The sequence below is a fragment of the Pelophylax lessonae genome (genome assembly GCF_965119305.1).
Source record: "Pelophylax lessonae genome assembly, chromosome: 3".
NCBI lineage: Eukaryota > Metazoa > Chordata > Amphibia > Anura > Ranidae > Pelophylax > Pelophylax lessonae.
In genome coordinates, this window is record NC_138770.1 from 14,126,908 (window position 1) to 14,142,866 (window position 15,959).

The 15,959-nt window shown below is 44.9% G+C and overlaps 5 protein-coding genes across 5 annotated transcripts in view; 1 reads left to right on the plus strand and 4 right to left on the minus strand.

The window, feature by feature from the left end:
- Positions 1-15,959, plus strand: part of LOC309550227 (uncharacterized protein) — a 1,381,219-nt gene that overhangs the window by 383,659 nt on the left and 981,601 nt on the right.
- The window catches only part of LOC309548714 (uncharacterized protein), a gene marked incomplete at its 3' end in the record, with an annotated part of 357,939 nt that overhangs the window by 326,516 nt on the left and 15,464 nt on the right, over positions 1-15,959 (minus strand). The window lies entirely within an intron of this gene.
- The window catches only part of LOC309548715 (uncharacterized protein), a gene marked incomplete at both ends in the record, with an annotated part of 346,981 nt that overhangs the window by 324,509 nt on the left and 6,513 nt on the right, over positions 1-15,959 (minus strand). Inside the window, one exon of the mRNA XM_082248671.1 lies at positions 8,416-8,431. Within this exon, the coding sequence (XP_082104797.1) occupies positions 8,416-8,431 (16 nt within the window). The remainder of the gene's footprint in view (positions 1-8,415; positions 8,432-15,959) is intronic.
- Positions 1-15,959, minus strand: part of LOC309548727 (uncharacterized protein) — a gene marked incomplete at its 5' end in the record, with an annotated part of 365,133 nt that overhangs the window by 12,180 nt on the left and 336,994 nt on the right. The gene's annotated exons all lie outside the window — the stretch shown is intronic.
- Positions 8,412-15,959, minus strand: part of LOC309548723 (uncharacterized protein) — a gene marked incomplete at both ends in the record, with an annotated part of 158,513 nt that continues 150,965 nt past the window's right edge. Inside the window, one exon of the mRNA XM_082248679.1 lies at positions 8,412-8,431. Within this exon, the coding sequence (XP_082104805.1) occupies positions 8,412-8,431 (20 nt within the window). The remainder of the gene's footprint in view (positions 8,432-15,959) is intronic.

Sequence of the window (15,959 nt, forward strand, 5' to 3'; positions counted from 1 at the left end):
GTGATCTATGCGGGTTTCTCTGTAGACGGATAATGAAGAATTATCTGGACTGCATTGGTTGGACAATATTAGGATGGGGATATAAGGGGTTATAGGTGGGTTGCCCCCGGTGGGAATTGGAACATATAGATTGGGTTAATTAGGGGGATGTTTTTTTTTTTTTTTTCACAGGTTCTCTGAGACCATCAAGACCAATGCAGAGCCCAAAGCCCATGATTGGACAGGAGGAGGGACAGTCTACTGCCAGAGTGTAGGGGAGTATTGAGGGATCAGAGGATCGGATAAGTAAAAGTGCTTTTACTGGTTCCCTACACCAAAATGATCATGTAACCCTTGAAGTGGGGCTGCCCCTATTATACAAGGGTTAAATGCTCATTTGGGTTTTGGTCATTTTTTGTTTCCCAGAGATGGGCTTTAAACAAAATTACATTTTCACACACAATAAAATCTGTATTATAAACTTGTAAAAACAAAGCCCCCCCCCCCCCCCCACACACACACACAATTATGTCAACCCTTAAAACTGTGTGTTCCCATGAAATGGTGACTAAATTGGGGGCGTGGCTGAACTGTCCATATCCTGATTGCTATTACCCTGATAACTGGACCCTAACACCCGCTGAACTTTCCCGACTGCTCGACAACTGCGTTCCCATTGCTCCGGTGACCGTTCCGCACTCCCGGCTACTCCGATCTGCCATGACCAGGAGGAAAGAGGACAGCGCATCCACAGCAAAGCAGGCCCAAGATGGCGGATGGCCCGCTTCCACAGCGTGCAGGCCGCAATAAACCAACTACAGCCATTGCTAAACTGGGGAAGTTTGCTCGGGACCCTGTCAAGCATAAGCCTGTTTCCTCCCCACCGGCCTCTTCACCGAATCCCCGGACTCCTGCCTCTCCGCCAGTGGTGGTGCTGTCTCCACACCCAGAACAACCGGGCGTATCTTCTCAAGGGATCGCAGCGAGTACGCCACTGGGGAGTGCAGTGAGTGCATCTACGGTGGAGTATGTCTCTCAGGCTACCCCCACTATCCAAGATATTCTGACAGCGGTGCACACATATGGCGCTTTCCTCTCTGAACTGTCGGTGGAGGTTAAAAGCATGAAGGAGGGCCTGCTGCATATCAGGCAGGACATGCAGAAGATGAGGGAGCGGACCACGGCCCTGGAGAGCTGGGTGAGTGCAGTGGAGGATGATTTACCCCCCCTGATTCAAGATGTTCGCATGAACTCCTCGGGGGTCTCTGAAGCGATAAACAGGTTGGAAGATATGGAGAATCGGCTGCGCCGCAGCAATCTGCGCCTGGTGGGCATCCCTGAGAAATCTGAGGGCTAAGGCGCCGGTGGAATTTATTGAACAGTGGTTGATTTCTACATTTGGGAAAGACAATCTCTCCCCATTTTTGTGGAACGGGCACATAGGGTGCCTTTTAGGGCTCCTCCACCAGGGGGCCCTGATCGGCCGTTTCTATTGAAGCTGCTTCACTACAAAGATAGAGACATTATCTTGAAACTTACCCGGCAACAGCCTTGCATTGAGATTCAGGGTGCTAGAATCTCCATATATCCTGACTTTTCGGCAGCTTTACAGAAGCAGAGGGCAAGATTTACTGAAGTCAAGAAGCGTCTGCGTGCCATCCCTTTGCTGTATACGGCATAACTACGCGTAGTAGCGAATGGAACGGTTCACTTCTTTGAGAATCCCACTTCTGCCACTAACTGATTGGATCGCCAGGAACGGCATCTTAGAGCTGCAGCAGAATGATCATTTCTACAAGCAAGTATGGGACTACTTGTGCTGATTGGGTCTACTAATCCCCTGTTGAGAGCCACAGAGCCGTGAACTAATTGGAGTATTATGGTTCTATTGTTCTCTCACCTTCTGGAGCCCGTGGAAGGGAAGAACCGGGTCTCTATGTTTGTGCAAGTTCGGGCCCTCTTCTACTACCCCCTCGCCCTACTGGGGCATGATGACAGTTCCCTGCGGGGAAAGGGTGGCTGTGACTTTCCTGGCTACACTCCACCACGTTTTTTTTGTTCTTGTTTTTTGCTGTGAGTCCTTGGTTTTTGTTTTTTGGTTTGGTCCTCTTTCCGGTGAAATCCCCTATGGCGATCTACCTGCCTATACTGCACCTTGTGCTACCTGTACTGACTTTTGTGTCCCTCAGCCATCTCTACAGTTTCTCCGTGACAGGTTCCCCCCCTGGGACTCCGCCCGCCGTCCCCCTGGTGGCTCATCCTGCCACTCACCTGCATTACTAATTTACCATGGCAGCCATTAATGACTCTCTGCTCTCCTGGAATGTGCGGGGACTTGGGGACTCTAGTAAGCGCACTGCTGTGATGAACCTGCTGTCGCACCACGGTCCTGCACTGGTGTGCCTGCAGGAAACTCACCTTACCCCGGACTCAGCCGGCGGTCTCCGCTCTAGGCGGTTTCCGATTCAGTTTCATTCTTTTCACAGCCAATACTCTAGGGGAGTCTCTATTTTAATCTCGGCTACTACCAAATTTGAATCTCAGGACTCTCTGGTGGACTCTCAGGGCAGATTTATCTTTTTGGTTGGAATGTGGAATGCTTTTACATGTATTATAGCAAATGTGTATATCCCCCCTCCATTTTCATTTGAGGTGCTAGAGTGTCTGTCTCTGTTTATTGGGAAACACCCTCAAGTGCCAGTGTTAGTGTTGGGTGATTTTAATAATGTTCTTGACTTGACCCTGGATGTCCATAAAAGGTTCTGCCCCGGAGGATCCAGAATGCCCACTCCCTTTGCTCGATTTATGGGGGAGCTGGGTCTTGTGGATCTTTGGCGCAGTATACATCCGCTTGAGGCCGGATTTTCCTGCCACTCCTTGTCCCACTCCACTTTGTCCCGTATTGACCTAGCCTTTGGCTCGGACCTAGCTCATACCCTTTCTCCGGCAGTTACCTATCTAGCTAGGGGCTTGTCGGATCACTCCCCACTTCAGCTCCATCTTAGGTTTCCGGGGAGCAGATTGCCTATGCATTGCAAGTTGAACCCGTTTTGGCTTCCACTGTTCCCGGATCATGCCTCATTTACTACCCAGTTGGCACACTTTTTTACTGAAAACAGGCACTCTGCAGCTCCTGGGATTGTATGGGACACTATGAAAGTGTATCTGCGTGGGTAATGCATTAGGGAGGTGTCGACTATTAAATCTAATAGCAGGCGCTGGGCTCGGGATGCTGGTGAGGCGGTACTTCGTGCCGAGCGTGATTACTTGGATTCCCCCACGCCTGACTCAGAGGGCCGTTGGTTGGAAGCGCAGCGCTTCTTTTGCTCTATACAACATCAGCAAGCGGCCACAAGCGTTTCTTCACTTCTCAGGCTTACTTTGAGGAGGGGGAGAAAACCGGTCACATGCTTGCTCTGATTTCTAGGGCCCAGCACCCTCCATCCATAATCCACCGGTTGGTTCTTCCTGCAGCTCGGGAGGTCACTGACACAGCGGACGTTTTGCAGGGATTCAGATCGTTTTTTGAGGATCTGTACTCCTCCAAGGTGTCCTATGACCCGGAGGACCTTCGGACCTTCCTTGGGGAACTCCAGCTGCCGCAGGTGTCTGCACGGGATCGGGCTATGCTGGATTCTCCTATCCGGTTGGAGGAACTTCAGGAAGCTATGGCTTCATCCCCTAATTCTAAGGCGCCAGGGACGGATGGGATACCTATTGAGTTGTATAAAGCTTTTGGTGGGGTACTGTTGACTGAGTTACTTACCGTCCTACAAGCCTCTTATGAGACGGGGGAGCTCCCGCGCTCAATGTATGAGGCAGTGGTGGTTGTTCTCCTGAAGCCCGGGAAGGATCCGACTCGTCCTGAATCTTATAGACCGATTTCTTTATTACCCACTGACTTGAAATTACTGGCTAAAGTGCTGGCTACTCGCTTGTCTAAAGTTATTGCTAATTTGGTGCATGGGGACCAGTCGGGTTTTATACCTGGCAGGTTCACAGCTACCAACATTCGTAGGTTATATTTGAACATGCAGGTGCCCCCGGATAATTGTGGTCATAGAGCAATACTATCGCTTGACGCTGCTAAAGCATTCGATAGCGTGGAATGGCAGTATCTGTGGGCAGCCCTTGAGCGTTTTGGCCTAGGACTCTACTTTATTAAATGGATAAAATTACTGTATGCTGCACCTACAGCCTGTCTCCGGGTTAACAACTCGCTTTCGCGGTCGTTTCCGCTGCGCAGGGGCACTAGGCAGGGGTGCCCGTTGTCCCCCCTGCTGTTTGCCCTGGCGGTGGAACCTCTGGCGGCGGCTGTGAGGGCCAACCCGGCTATTACAGGCTTTCAGCAGGGGGAGAGGGAAGACAAAATTGCATTATACGCTGATGACGCACTCTTATTTTTAGGTGACACCTCGGGTTCTCTGATTGCATTAATGCACCTGAATCATAGATTCGGATCCTTCTCGGGTTTCCAGATAAACTGGGATAAGTCTGTCTTGCTGCCGCTAGACCCCCTTGGGGTTGCATTGCCCCCGGTGGCGTCACAGATTGTGGTGGTGAACCAATTCCGCTATTTAGGGGTGGTGATCCACACTGATCTGGGGCAGTATATCAAGCTCAATGTTCTCCCCTTGTTGCATAGGTTTCGAGATAAGTTGGCTAGCTAGGTCAGGTTGCCTCTGTCGGTGGTTGGCAGATGCAATCTGATCAAGATGATTTGGAACCCGCAGCTACTATATGTCTTGCATAATGCACCGGTATGGATCCCCAGCCATGTGTTTAAGCAATTCAACACGGTCTACCGTGCGCTCATCTGGAGGAAGCAATCTCCTAGAATTCGCTTAGAGACTTTGCGGGAGGCCAAGGATAGTGGTGGTTTGGCCGTTCCGAACCCCTACTATTACTTTTTGTCGTCTCAGCTACAGCAAGTAACTGGTTGGTTGCTGGATGACGTTGATGATCCTGTCAGACGGATCCTTAAGACTCGTTTGGCAGGTGAGACACTTGTCGAGGCATTAGAAGCGGGTACCCTGCGAGGCTCTCCTGGCTGTCCCACCCTCATGCTCTTTGACAGGGTTTGGCTAAGAAACATTTTACTTATGAAGGATTCTCGTATCCTCAATAATGCTAATTATCCTGAACTAGATAAGTTGCGGAGCTCTCTGAGATGGGGTGACTATGGCATACACTTTATTTACCAGTTGTACAGGGGGGGTACACTTAAGGATTTCCAGTCTCTACGTACCGAGTTCAGACTGCCCAACTCCCTCTTTTTTCAGTACCTACAGTTACGTCACGCTATTAACTCCCAGTCTAAAATCTCCTCCTGGGGTTTGTGACAGCCAGTTATCCTTCTTAGTTTGGTGAACACCACGATTAGGAAAGGGCAAATTTCCTCACTTTATACAGCCTTCATGGGACACATTTCGCGAGCTATGGCATTTAAATGCAGGGAGTCCTGGGCTGAGGATCTGGGTCCCATCTCCGCGGAGGAGTGGACCGGTATTCTGGATAATATTCCTAGGGTCTCTTTGCAGTGCCATCTTAAGAGCCTTATAGGCCCCTGGGCAATGCAGTGCACTGGGGCCCCCTGCCTACACAATCACCCACGAGAATAAAAATGCAAATTATCCCTGTAATATGTATATAGTAAGGTATATACTCCAGGTAGTAGTTGTACTCTCTTGTAGTATATAGTGTTCCCTGTAATATGTATATAGAATATATACACATTACAGGGAACACTATATACTACATGAGAGTACATATACCTTACTATATACATATTACAGGGACCAATATATACTACAAGAGAGTACAACTACCTGGAATATATACCTTACTATATACATATTACAGGGACCAATATATACTACAAGAGAGTACAACTACCTGGAGTATATACCTTACTATATAAATATTACAGGGACCAATACGTATATACTACAAGAGTCTCTTGCAGTATATAGTGTTCCATGTAATATGTATATAGTTAGTAAGGTATATACTCCAGGTAGTTCGTCTCTTGTCTTGTAGTATATATTGGTCCCTGTAATATGTATATAGTAAGGTATATACTCCAGGTAGTAGTTGTACTCCCTTGTAGTATATAGTGTTCCCTGTAATATGTATATAGACTATATACACATTACAGGGAACACTATACTACAAGAGAGTACAACTACTACCTGGAGTATATACCTTACTATATACACATTACAGGCCAAGGACCAATATATAGTAAGGTATATCCTCCAGCCAGGACAGGTAGTTGTCTGTCTCTTGTGTCTTCGATTCGATCCCATCATTGCCATGAGAGAGTTAAAAAAATATATAATTTAATCAATCAGCCTGGCAGGCTGTGGCAGCCTTACCTTTACAACGGCTGCACATGGGAGGAGGTGGGTGGAGGCGGAGCCAGTCTTCTAGGGTCGAGACGGCGCCGCAGGAGAGGAATAAGGAGGAAGAGCCGATGAGGAGGAGGATCCTCCTCCGAGTCCTCCGCTGCTGTGCATCCTGGGTCTGCTCTGCTCACGTCACTGGTTGCTAGATGCCAATCGGGCTGGCCAACAACCAGTGTGCACTGCAGTGCAGACTCGAGCCACGGCCGCCGCCGGAGGAAGCAATAAGGGGGGGGGCCAGGCCGGCGGACAACGGAACGGGGGGGGGCCCTAGACCACCAGGGACATGCCACCATCCATGTGGGGCATGCCCAGTGGAAAAGACGGCCCTGTCTCTTTGTCCTCCTCGCAGAGACTCACTCAACTTTTTATTTTACACCGTACATACAGGACTCCGCAGCACTTGCATAGCTGGCAGAGGAGGGACTCTCCCTTCTGCCCCCGATGCAAGGTCCACACGGGCACTCTACTACATATGCTTTGGCGCTGCCCAAAATTGCATCGCTATTGGCATGGGGTTATACGCTCCATTAACGATATCTGGAAACTGAAATTGTCTGTGGAACCTAAATTGTGTATCCTGGGATGGCTGGATGAGGAGCTCTATCCTCCTGAGGTACACACTGCAATCCTCAGAGTTCTCTTTATTGCTAGAAAGTTGATAGCCCGGCGATGGATACCTGCTCAGGCGCCTTCACATGCAGCCTGGATTGAGGAGGTTAAGGTGCTTCTGAATAGGGAGCATCTTACCTATAAACACAGAGGGAATGTACTGAAATTTGATCGCATTTGGGGCCCATGGTTAGAAGTTCCAGGTCTAGCTCCTCTTCATTTAGTGTCCAATAGAATTATGGGAGGGGTACTATCCTCAGCGTAAAGTGGCTGCGGACTCAGTACTTCTACCTGGGTCGGCACGTGGGAGGTCTCTCACGCTGCTTACCACATCTCCTTTATGGCTGGTACTAGGACACTCTCTGTATCACGCGCACATTGGGTAGCTCACCACAATTCATGTGTTCTGTTCTGTTTTTGTAGTTGACGAAGGCATCTCTCCCCAGAATACTGAGCTTAGTGTATATTGCATAGAGCATAAGGATATTGCTGCAGTACCTTGATTTTTTGATATGTTACTGTGCACCTACGAACACGTCGGCGGCTCTTCCGCTGCCGACTATGCATATTCTACACTTCTCTGATTATGTTCCTGCATTGTAGAGGCTTTTTCGTCTGTTTCTTGGTTTTGTTTTGCATTGTATGTGAAAAATTTCAATAAAAATTATCTGATTTAAAAAAAGTGGTGACTAAATTCACTACCCAACATGGTGCAAATGCAACGCTATAAAAGCTCCTACAGGTCATTTGTTTAGAGAAACCCGGTAATAACGGCCCCAGAATCATTGCTCTCACTCCACTGTGCGGCCAATATCTCCCTTTGTGACAGCGTAATATCATAGTTGCCAACATTTAAAAATTTCCAGGGACAATTTGCAGCACAGCTATCAATTACCACACCCACTTCCCTAAAGCTCCGCCCACTGCATAATTAATCTCACCTACTTATCAGATTATAGGGTCTACTCAATATAGAGAGAATTACAGGAAATTAAAAAGGGAATTTCAAACTTAAGGCCACAGTAGCAGAGTTGGAATAATTCTCCCATTCAGCTGCACTACTTCTGCGTAACATTTACGGGCAGCCCGATTAACAGGCGATTCCTGGGACAATATAAATTACCTGGGACAGGATCCTATTTCCAGGGACTGTCCCAGGAAAAAAGGGACAGTTGGCAAGTATGTAATATAAATGACAGGTCCTCTTTAAGGAGACATTAGGCGTTTATTAGACCTCCAAAGTCACCTATGGACCCCAGTGAAGCTGATGAAGTACAGATCGGGATCAACCAGCTTCATTCCTGACCACAGTGACCGGGGAACAATGGCACTAAACCTGGAAGTGATTAAATGCTCATCTCTTCAGCATTCATTCACCGGAGAGGAGATCCGAGAACTGATCACCCTCCACTCCATCTACCATGCCAATCCTGGGCCTACAGAAGGGGGAAAAAACATGGTTAATATAGTGAAGCATGGGGATATTTGTATCTTCAGAGGAAGGGTGTGAAAGGGCAAATTTCAGGAGAACCCGAATCCGAATCTCATCCCTCGTTACAAGAGACTGCTAAGGTGAGAAGATAATTGATTGGTGGGAAAGGTGACAAATCTCCAGAATGAAGATAATTTTTCGACCTTGAAGGGGTTGATCTAGCTTTCCACACTATATATGTGTGTATCATCATCTGCTGGAGATAAAAGAGGTCACAATGACTATGGTGGAAGAGGACGGACATGACGGGGGGGGGGGGGATTTTACTGGGTGTAAATAGAAAATAAGATCTTATTACCTCCTCTACTGCCACTTCCAGCGATGTCTCCTCTCTCCTTTGTGCCACATGGAACTTGTGTCTGTACCTGACATCACTTCCTGTCTGTACCTGACATCACTTCCTGTCTTCCATAGAGATTTCCTGTCTGGGTAGAAGTGAGATCACCACCTTGTGGAGCTCAGAGGAACTGCAGCCCCGAGAAACGTCTCGTAGTGCGAACACGGCCTTGTGCTGTGTGTGTAATGTTACTGGCTATTACCATCACACGCTCAACCCCCCCCCCCCCCCTTCCCTGGCCAGGCAGGCTACATGCTCGGATTAACAGTTTTGGATTTATTTCCTGGCTGACCTCACACAGTTTTTTTTTTGTTTGTTTCTTTTCTTTAATACTAGATTCAGAGTCTGGAATGTATATTTGGGGGACTCAAAATTTGGGGGTGTGAAAAAAGTCTTTACCACTTTCCGACCTCCCTATAGCAGTTTTATTGCTGCAGGGCGGCCGTGCTTCTCAGAACCACGTATATAAACGTGATCCTGCACTTCCAGGTAGTGTGCACAAGTGCTCGCTGCCAGCGGCTCACTACCACTGTGATTCTACACAGCAGGTCCCGCAGACGCGATGTCCGCCGGCACCCGCTGATCGTTCGGTACACAGGCAGAATGGCAATCCATCTATGTAAACAAGGCAGATTGCCAGTCTGTCAGTAGGGAAGACATGGATCCTGTGTTCCTGCAAAGCAGAGGCATTGATCCATGCCTTCCCTTAGTAAAAGCACCTCCCCCAATACACAAACACTGGCTAGGCACACATTGAACCCTTTGATCGCCCCTTCCCAGCCAGTTTCATTAGTACAGTGACAGTGCATATTTTTAGCACTGATCACGGTATTGGTGTCACTGGTTCCCACAAAGTGTCAGTTATGCCCCATACACACATGCAGATTATCTGCAGACTTTTGTCTGCAGACTTACCTTTTCTATGTAGTGCAAGGGCCTGCCGGATTGCATACAAATTGAAAGTGTTTAGGTTTGACCTCATATTATATGGTTTTGGTAACTGCAATCAGACTTGTATAAAGTACTCGAAATTTCTACTTGAGTAAAAGTACAAGTGCTCGATCAAAAAATTACTTGAGTAGAAGTGGAAGTGCTCGCAGAAAAAGTTACTTAAGTAGAAGTACTAAAGTATTCAACATTTTTTTTACTTAAGTATTGCAAGTAGTTTTTTCAAAAAATTTGCTACTTAAGTACTAAAAGTAAAAAGTACCAGTAGTTTTGAAAAAAAATTTCTACTCAAGTACTGAAAGTAGAAGTACAAGTACTGTGTTATGTAGTTATTAAAGAAAGAAGTCAAAAGTATGAACATCATATTGTTTTTATTATTTCAAATGATTTATTCAAATGATTAACCTGTGTTTGTTAGTAGTTTCTTGATGCACTTTAAGCGCTGTAGCACCATTTATTTGTTTGTTTCATATTTTCTTTTTATTGGAAAGATTTGGTATAGCAGCTTTTATTATACACAGCCTTTATTTTCGTATGCGCTGATTTACAAATGACATTATACACATTTTTTTGAGCTTTATGCAACCTGCCATCTACTGTTCTGGCAGTGGTAATTTTTTTAAAAGTAACGAGTAACTATGCAGCACAAAAAAAAAATTCTTGAGTAGAAGTATCAAAATCATCGAAAAAATGTAGTGAAGTAAAAGTAGAAGTAGGAGAAAAAAATTCTACTCTAGGAAAGTACAGATACCGCATTTCGGTACTTAAGTACAGTACTTAAGTAGTTCTACTTCGTTACTATACATCTCTGGTCTGCAGACAAAAGTCTGCAGATAATCTGCACGTGTGTATGGGGCATTAGTGTCTGATTTGTCTGCCGCAATAAAGTCCCGCTATAAGTCACCGATCGCCGCTATTACTAGAAAAAAAATAAAAATTCCATAAATATATCCCAAATTTTTTGCGCAAACCAATTTAAATAAGTTTATTGAGATATATTTTAAACAAAAACATGTAGCAGAATACATATTGGCATAAATTGATGAAGAAATTCGATTTTTACACATTTTTATTGGATGTTTTATAGCAGAAAGTAAAAAAATATTGTTTTGTCAGAAATTTTTGTTTATAGCACAAAAATGAAAACTTGCAGAGGTGATTAAACATCACCCAAAGAAATCTCTATTTGTGGGAAAAAAAGGACATTGATATTATTTGGGTACAGCGTCGCACGACCACGCAATTGTCAGTTAACAACTTCAGCCGCAGAAGATTTACCCCCCTTCATGACCAGGCCATTTTTTGCGTTACTCTATTTAAAAAATTTTGCGGTCGTGCGATGCTGTACCCAAATAAAATCGATGTCCTTTTTTTCCTACAAACAGATCTTTCTTTTGGGGGTTATTTGATCACCTCTGCGTTTTTTTTATTTTTTTGCGCTATAATCAAAAAATGACCGACAATTTTAAAAAGAAAAACAATATTTTTTACTTTCTGGAGGGCGGCGCCTGTAAAAATAAATCAAGTGGCTGAACAGCCCATATGATTGGTTTTATGGTGCAGGGAATCACCGGCAGAAAAAGAAGATATGTGAATGATGCCTGTAGCTCCACCCATCATCCAGATATCTTCACTCAAAGTCCATGATGTCATATGAGGTCGTTGGGCGGGAAGTGGTTTAATACAGGAGAATAATGTCCGCACACCCCTAAGCATCCGCTTATTTGTAGGGACATAAACCATTTGGAGTGCCAGAATCCCAATCTTCTTCTCATTGGTATAATGTCAAGGATTTTGCAGACAGAGGAAATGAGCTTTTCAACGTTAGCAAGCATGTTGTGTGAATTTCCTTCTTCATTATAATGACAATGTGGGGGAGAGAAATCCTCTGCACCTTCCTCCAGTACGGCATCCATATCCTCTCCATTCCCTCCTGTCTCTGTGTCATAAACTAGTGAAGATAACCCGCAAATATATCCCATTCTAGGTTGGTGCACATTATTCTGCTCACACAATCAGTGCAAGTCCAGCTGGTCACTGAGGCATCAAAAGAAACTTGAATGGACAACCATGCTCCACCAAAATACTCCTTTATTAGAATATATCCAGAAGTGACAACATGGCAGGAGAGATGAGACTGTCAACGCGTTTCACACTACAAGCATTTAGTCATAGCAAACCCGCTCTACTTTTTTCTCTCTATTTAAACATACAACATCAATTACCATATTAATTAATATTTAAGTTGAACATCATAGACATGTGCAGAATGGAAACATTTGTTTTGTTTCAGATAAATCTGTTTAGTTATTTATTTCTCTTTCTAGAATTAGTTTCCTTTCAAGATTTCAGAACAATTCGAATCGGTTGAAAATGTATCAAGCATTGTTGCTGGAGCAAAGGATTCCTCCTGGCACAGTCAGAGGGTTAAAGGTGACTGAATGTTCAAACATGGCCTGAAGTGCTTGTCCTGAAGGTCCAAATGTCTGAGACCAAAGCTGTACCCTCCTATCAGAAGAGGAGCAACCAGGTCCCCATAGGATATGTATGGGTGGCACAATCTGAAAAAGACCGGTAAGCAACCTCTCCCCCAGAAGTGGAGCTCTTTGCTGACTATTTGGTTGAGGACTTTCTTTCTCTCTTCAGTTCTTTCTGGACTTCAAGTCAGAACTGCAGGAGCAAACCTCTTTGGAATTAGACACTGACTCTAGAACTTCAGTTTTCTTTCATTCGGCAGACATTTACTCTAAAGCAGGAGGCCGGACTAAATGCAGATCATTGCTATCAAATGAAGCTAGCCCTTAAAGGATACAGTTTAAACTTTTGCAATGCAGACAAGATTGTCCCACTCATAGAGTTATTCTTTTGGACAGAATCAATATTCTTCATCCCAACTTCCATTGCATTGGAAGAGAGGCAAGGGTTAAGTCAGGTTCACAGGCTACAACTGCAGACAGATATACCCCTTAGGGACAAGTCCAACACAAAGTTACCACCAGAAGACCCTAAAAATCCCCCAAGGACCAATCTAATCATTATTATTGAGTATACCCCTGAAGGACACAGCATCCCCCAATGGCAACTCCATGCATATGGCTAAGCTCATGAAGGCCACGTCAACCAAATAGGTGACTCATTATACTGGAAGACCTCTCCCTCTTCACAAGTGCCTAATCTGACATCCTGCAGTGTAGGTAGAAGTGTTCTGGTTGGGGTTTGAACTGAGCAACCCAGTGCTGCAAGGTGATGACCACTAAGACATTCCGCTGCTCTGTCCTTCTGTTCAATTTGCACCACTCTTCTAGCATGAGCTTCTAGCTTAAACATCATAGGGAAAAAGGCAATGCACTGCTTTGGAAGTTGAAATTGGTCAGTTGACTGATCCTGTAATGGAAAAGCTTGCCATGGTCAGAGTTGAGACTCCTTGCACAGGGTGAGATGTAACAGACTCCTTTACAGTGTCTTGACTACCTGTGGCAACCTGTTGGTAGGGGTCATCTTCCTCCCTGGATGTCTGAACAAAACAGGAAATTTATACTGGGTTTTGCCTGTCAAGCACCAAAGGCCCAGTCTACGGTGTGCATAATACATGCAGATCTGGAGAGGCTTAATAGAAAGTGTCCATTAGTCAGCTTCCCATACACCAGCTTTATGAGGCCTGCAGAAGGGCTGACAATCCAGGAACAGTATCAGTAAGGAAGACGCTGCCCCCCCCAGCTATGACCTGCATAGAGCAGCCACAGCATAGAGGGATTAGGCTGCAGCGGCACAAGGACCTGTCTGTAAGAAATAAATCCATGATAAACAGACATGGTGCAAAGGAGAACTCCATATTGTTTGGGAAAAAGAAATATATTACCTATATAAATGCTACTCAAGCTATGTAGTAATTTAGAAAAAAAAATTGCAATTCAAACTACGGCTGCTAAAGTCTCCTAAGCTGTCAAAAAAGACAGTGTAACAGTTGTTTGATTGCTGGGTGAGAAAAACCCGTAAGGGGTTAATTACTGCTAAAGGAATACTGACACTGCAACTTCTCACATCAGAGCACCATCCCAGCAGGTGAATAATCAAACAGACCCTGCCATACAGATGTAGAGCCCCCCTAGGTAGGTGCTAGAATGAGTGGATAGAGTTTTTGGTTTCTCTGCCTAACAGGGACACAGCTCATGCTGTCTCGATGTTTCACACTGATCCAATAGCCATGGAGTATATTGGACGGTGGGTGAAAACCTGGCAGATGAGAGCATGAATGTCTGTACCAATGTTGTTGAAGTATTTTCTAATTTGTGTATGTTGTCTAGTATAAGGTGTTAGTAAACTGACTTTTTCTGTTTTTGGTTGTTTCAGGCCTCGGAACATAACTTCCTCTCTTTTGTACTTATAAGTCCTATTATAAGCTTTTCACAGTATAGTCCACGAATAGTCTCTAATAAGCAATCTCTTTCGAAGGGAGTCCGCCTCCTGTTTAAAAATCTTCGTAGTTCGAACAGATTCGATGCAATCTAAGATACTGGGAGTAGGGTATACTATGTACCGGGGGCTTGGATGAAAGCTATTGCCATGTAAAACCGTGTTGCCAGCTGTCGGTTTTCTATAAAGTGTAGTTTCTATCCCACCTTCTTCTTGTATAAGAATTTGTATGTCTAAGATCACACTACTACACATATACAGTATCTCACAAAAGTAAGTACACCCCTCACATTTTTGTAAATATTTTATTCTATGTTTTCATGTGACAACACTGAAGAAATGACACTTTGCTACAATGTAAAGTAGTGAGTGTACAGCTTGTATAACAGTGTAAATTTGCTGTCCCCTCAAAATAACTCAACACACAGCCATTAATGTCTAAACCGCTGGCAACAAAAGTGAGTAAACCATTAAGTTAAAGTGTCCAAATTGGGCCCAAAGTGTCAATATTTTGTGCGGTCACCATTATTTTCTAGCCCTGCTGTAACCCTCTTGGGCATGACGTTCACCAGAGCTTCACAGGTTGCCACTGGAGTCCTCTTCCACTCCTCCATGAAAACATCACAGAGCTGGTGGATGTTAGAGACCTTGCTCTCCTCCACCTTCTGTTGGAGGATTCCCCACAGATGCTCAATAGGGTTTAGGTCTGGAGAAATGCTTGGTCAGTCCATCACCATTACCCTCAGCTTCTCTAGCAAGGCAGTGGTTGTCTTGGAGGTGTGTTTGGGGTCGTTATAATGTTGGAATACTAGCCTGCGGCCCAGTCTCCGAAGGGAGGGGATCATGTTCTGCTTCAGTATGTCACAGTACATGTTGGCATTAGAACAAAAAACAAGGGGTAGTAGGGGCCAAGAGAGGACCCAAGAAAGCGGGACTATACAGGCATAACTGGTGGTTGCAGGAATACAAATACAACACTCATATATGTATAAAAAATATATTCATTTTATTACAAAAGAATAAAAAACATGACAACAAGACATACAGTACATAAAAGATATACCAGTCCATGTGTGTATGATAACTGTGTACCAAAAATACCACACTACTGGATCCTAATATATATTTTGCAGACTATTGGTACCTGGATAAGCCAACATGTTTCGCATTCATTGCTTCATCAGGGCATTGCCAAGACCAAATAGGTACTGCACTCAAAATAGGACGGACAAGATGAAGGGATATCTCCTCTGCAGGCGCCGGGAGGCCAATATATGTGGATCATAAAGGTGGTGATGTAATATTAGCATAGGCACAAAAGCCTAATATAGATGATATTATATATATATGTATGGAAGAAAATACCATATGGGATATAATAGGGGATATATTAGGGAGAAGGGCTGGTAGCCTCAATTGCGACTTGAAATCCTCAATGCAGATGTCAAAAAATACCATCCAACCAAGAAGGGAATTTGCCTCCTCCAGTAAAAACAATAGCCAGATCCCAGAATTTGGTAGCTGTATAATCCACAATACAAATGGAAAATTCCCATCTAAACACCAAAATCCATAAGAGCTGAAAGTTCACAGAACTATGGCCCAATGATCTCGCTGCATAGTATGATGCAATGGATGCCGTCTACATGTTGGCATTCATGGTTCCATCAATAAACTGTAGCTCCCCAGTGCCGGCAGCACTCATGCAACCCCAGTCCATAACACTCCCACCACCATGCTTGACTGTAGGCAAAACACACCTGTCTTTGTACTC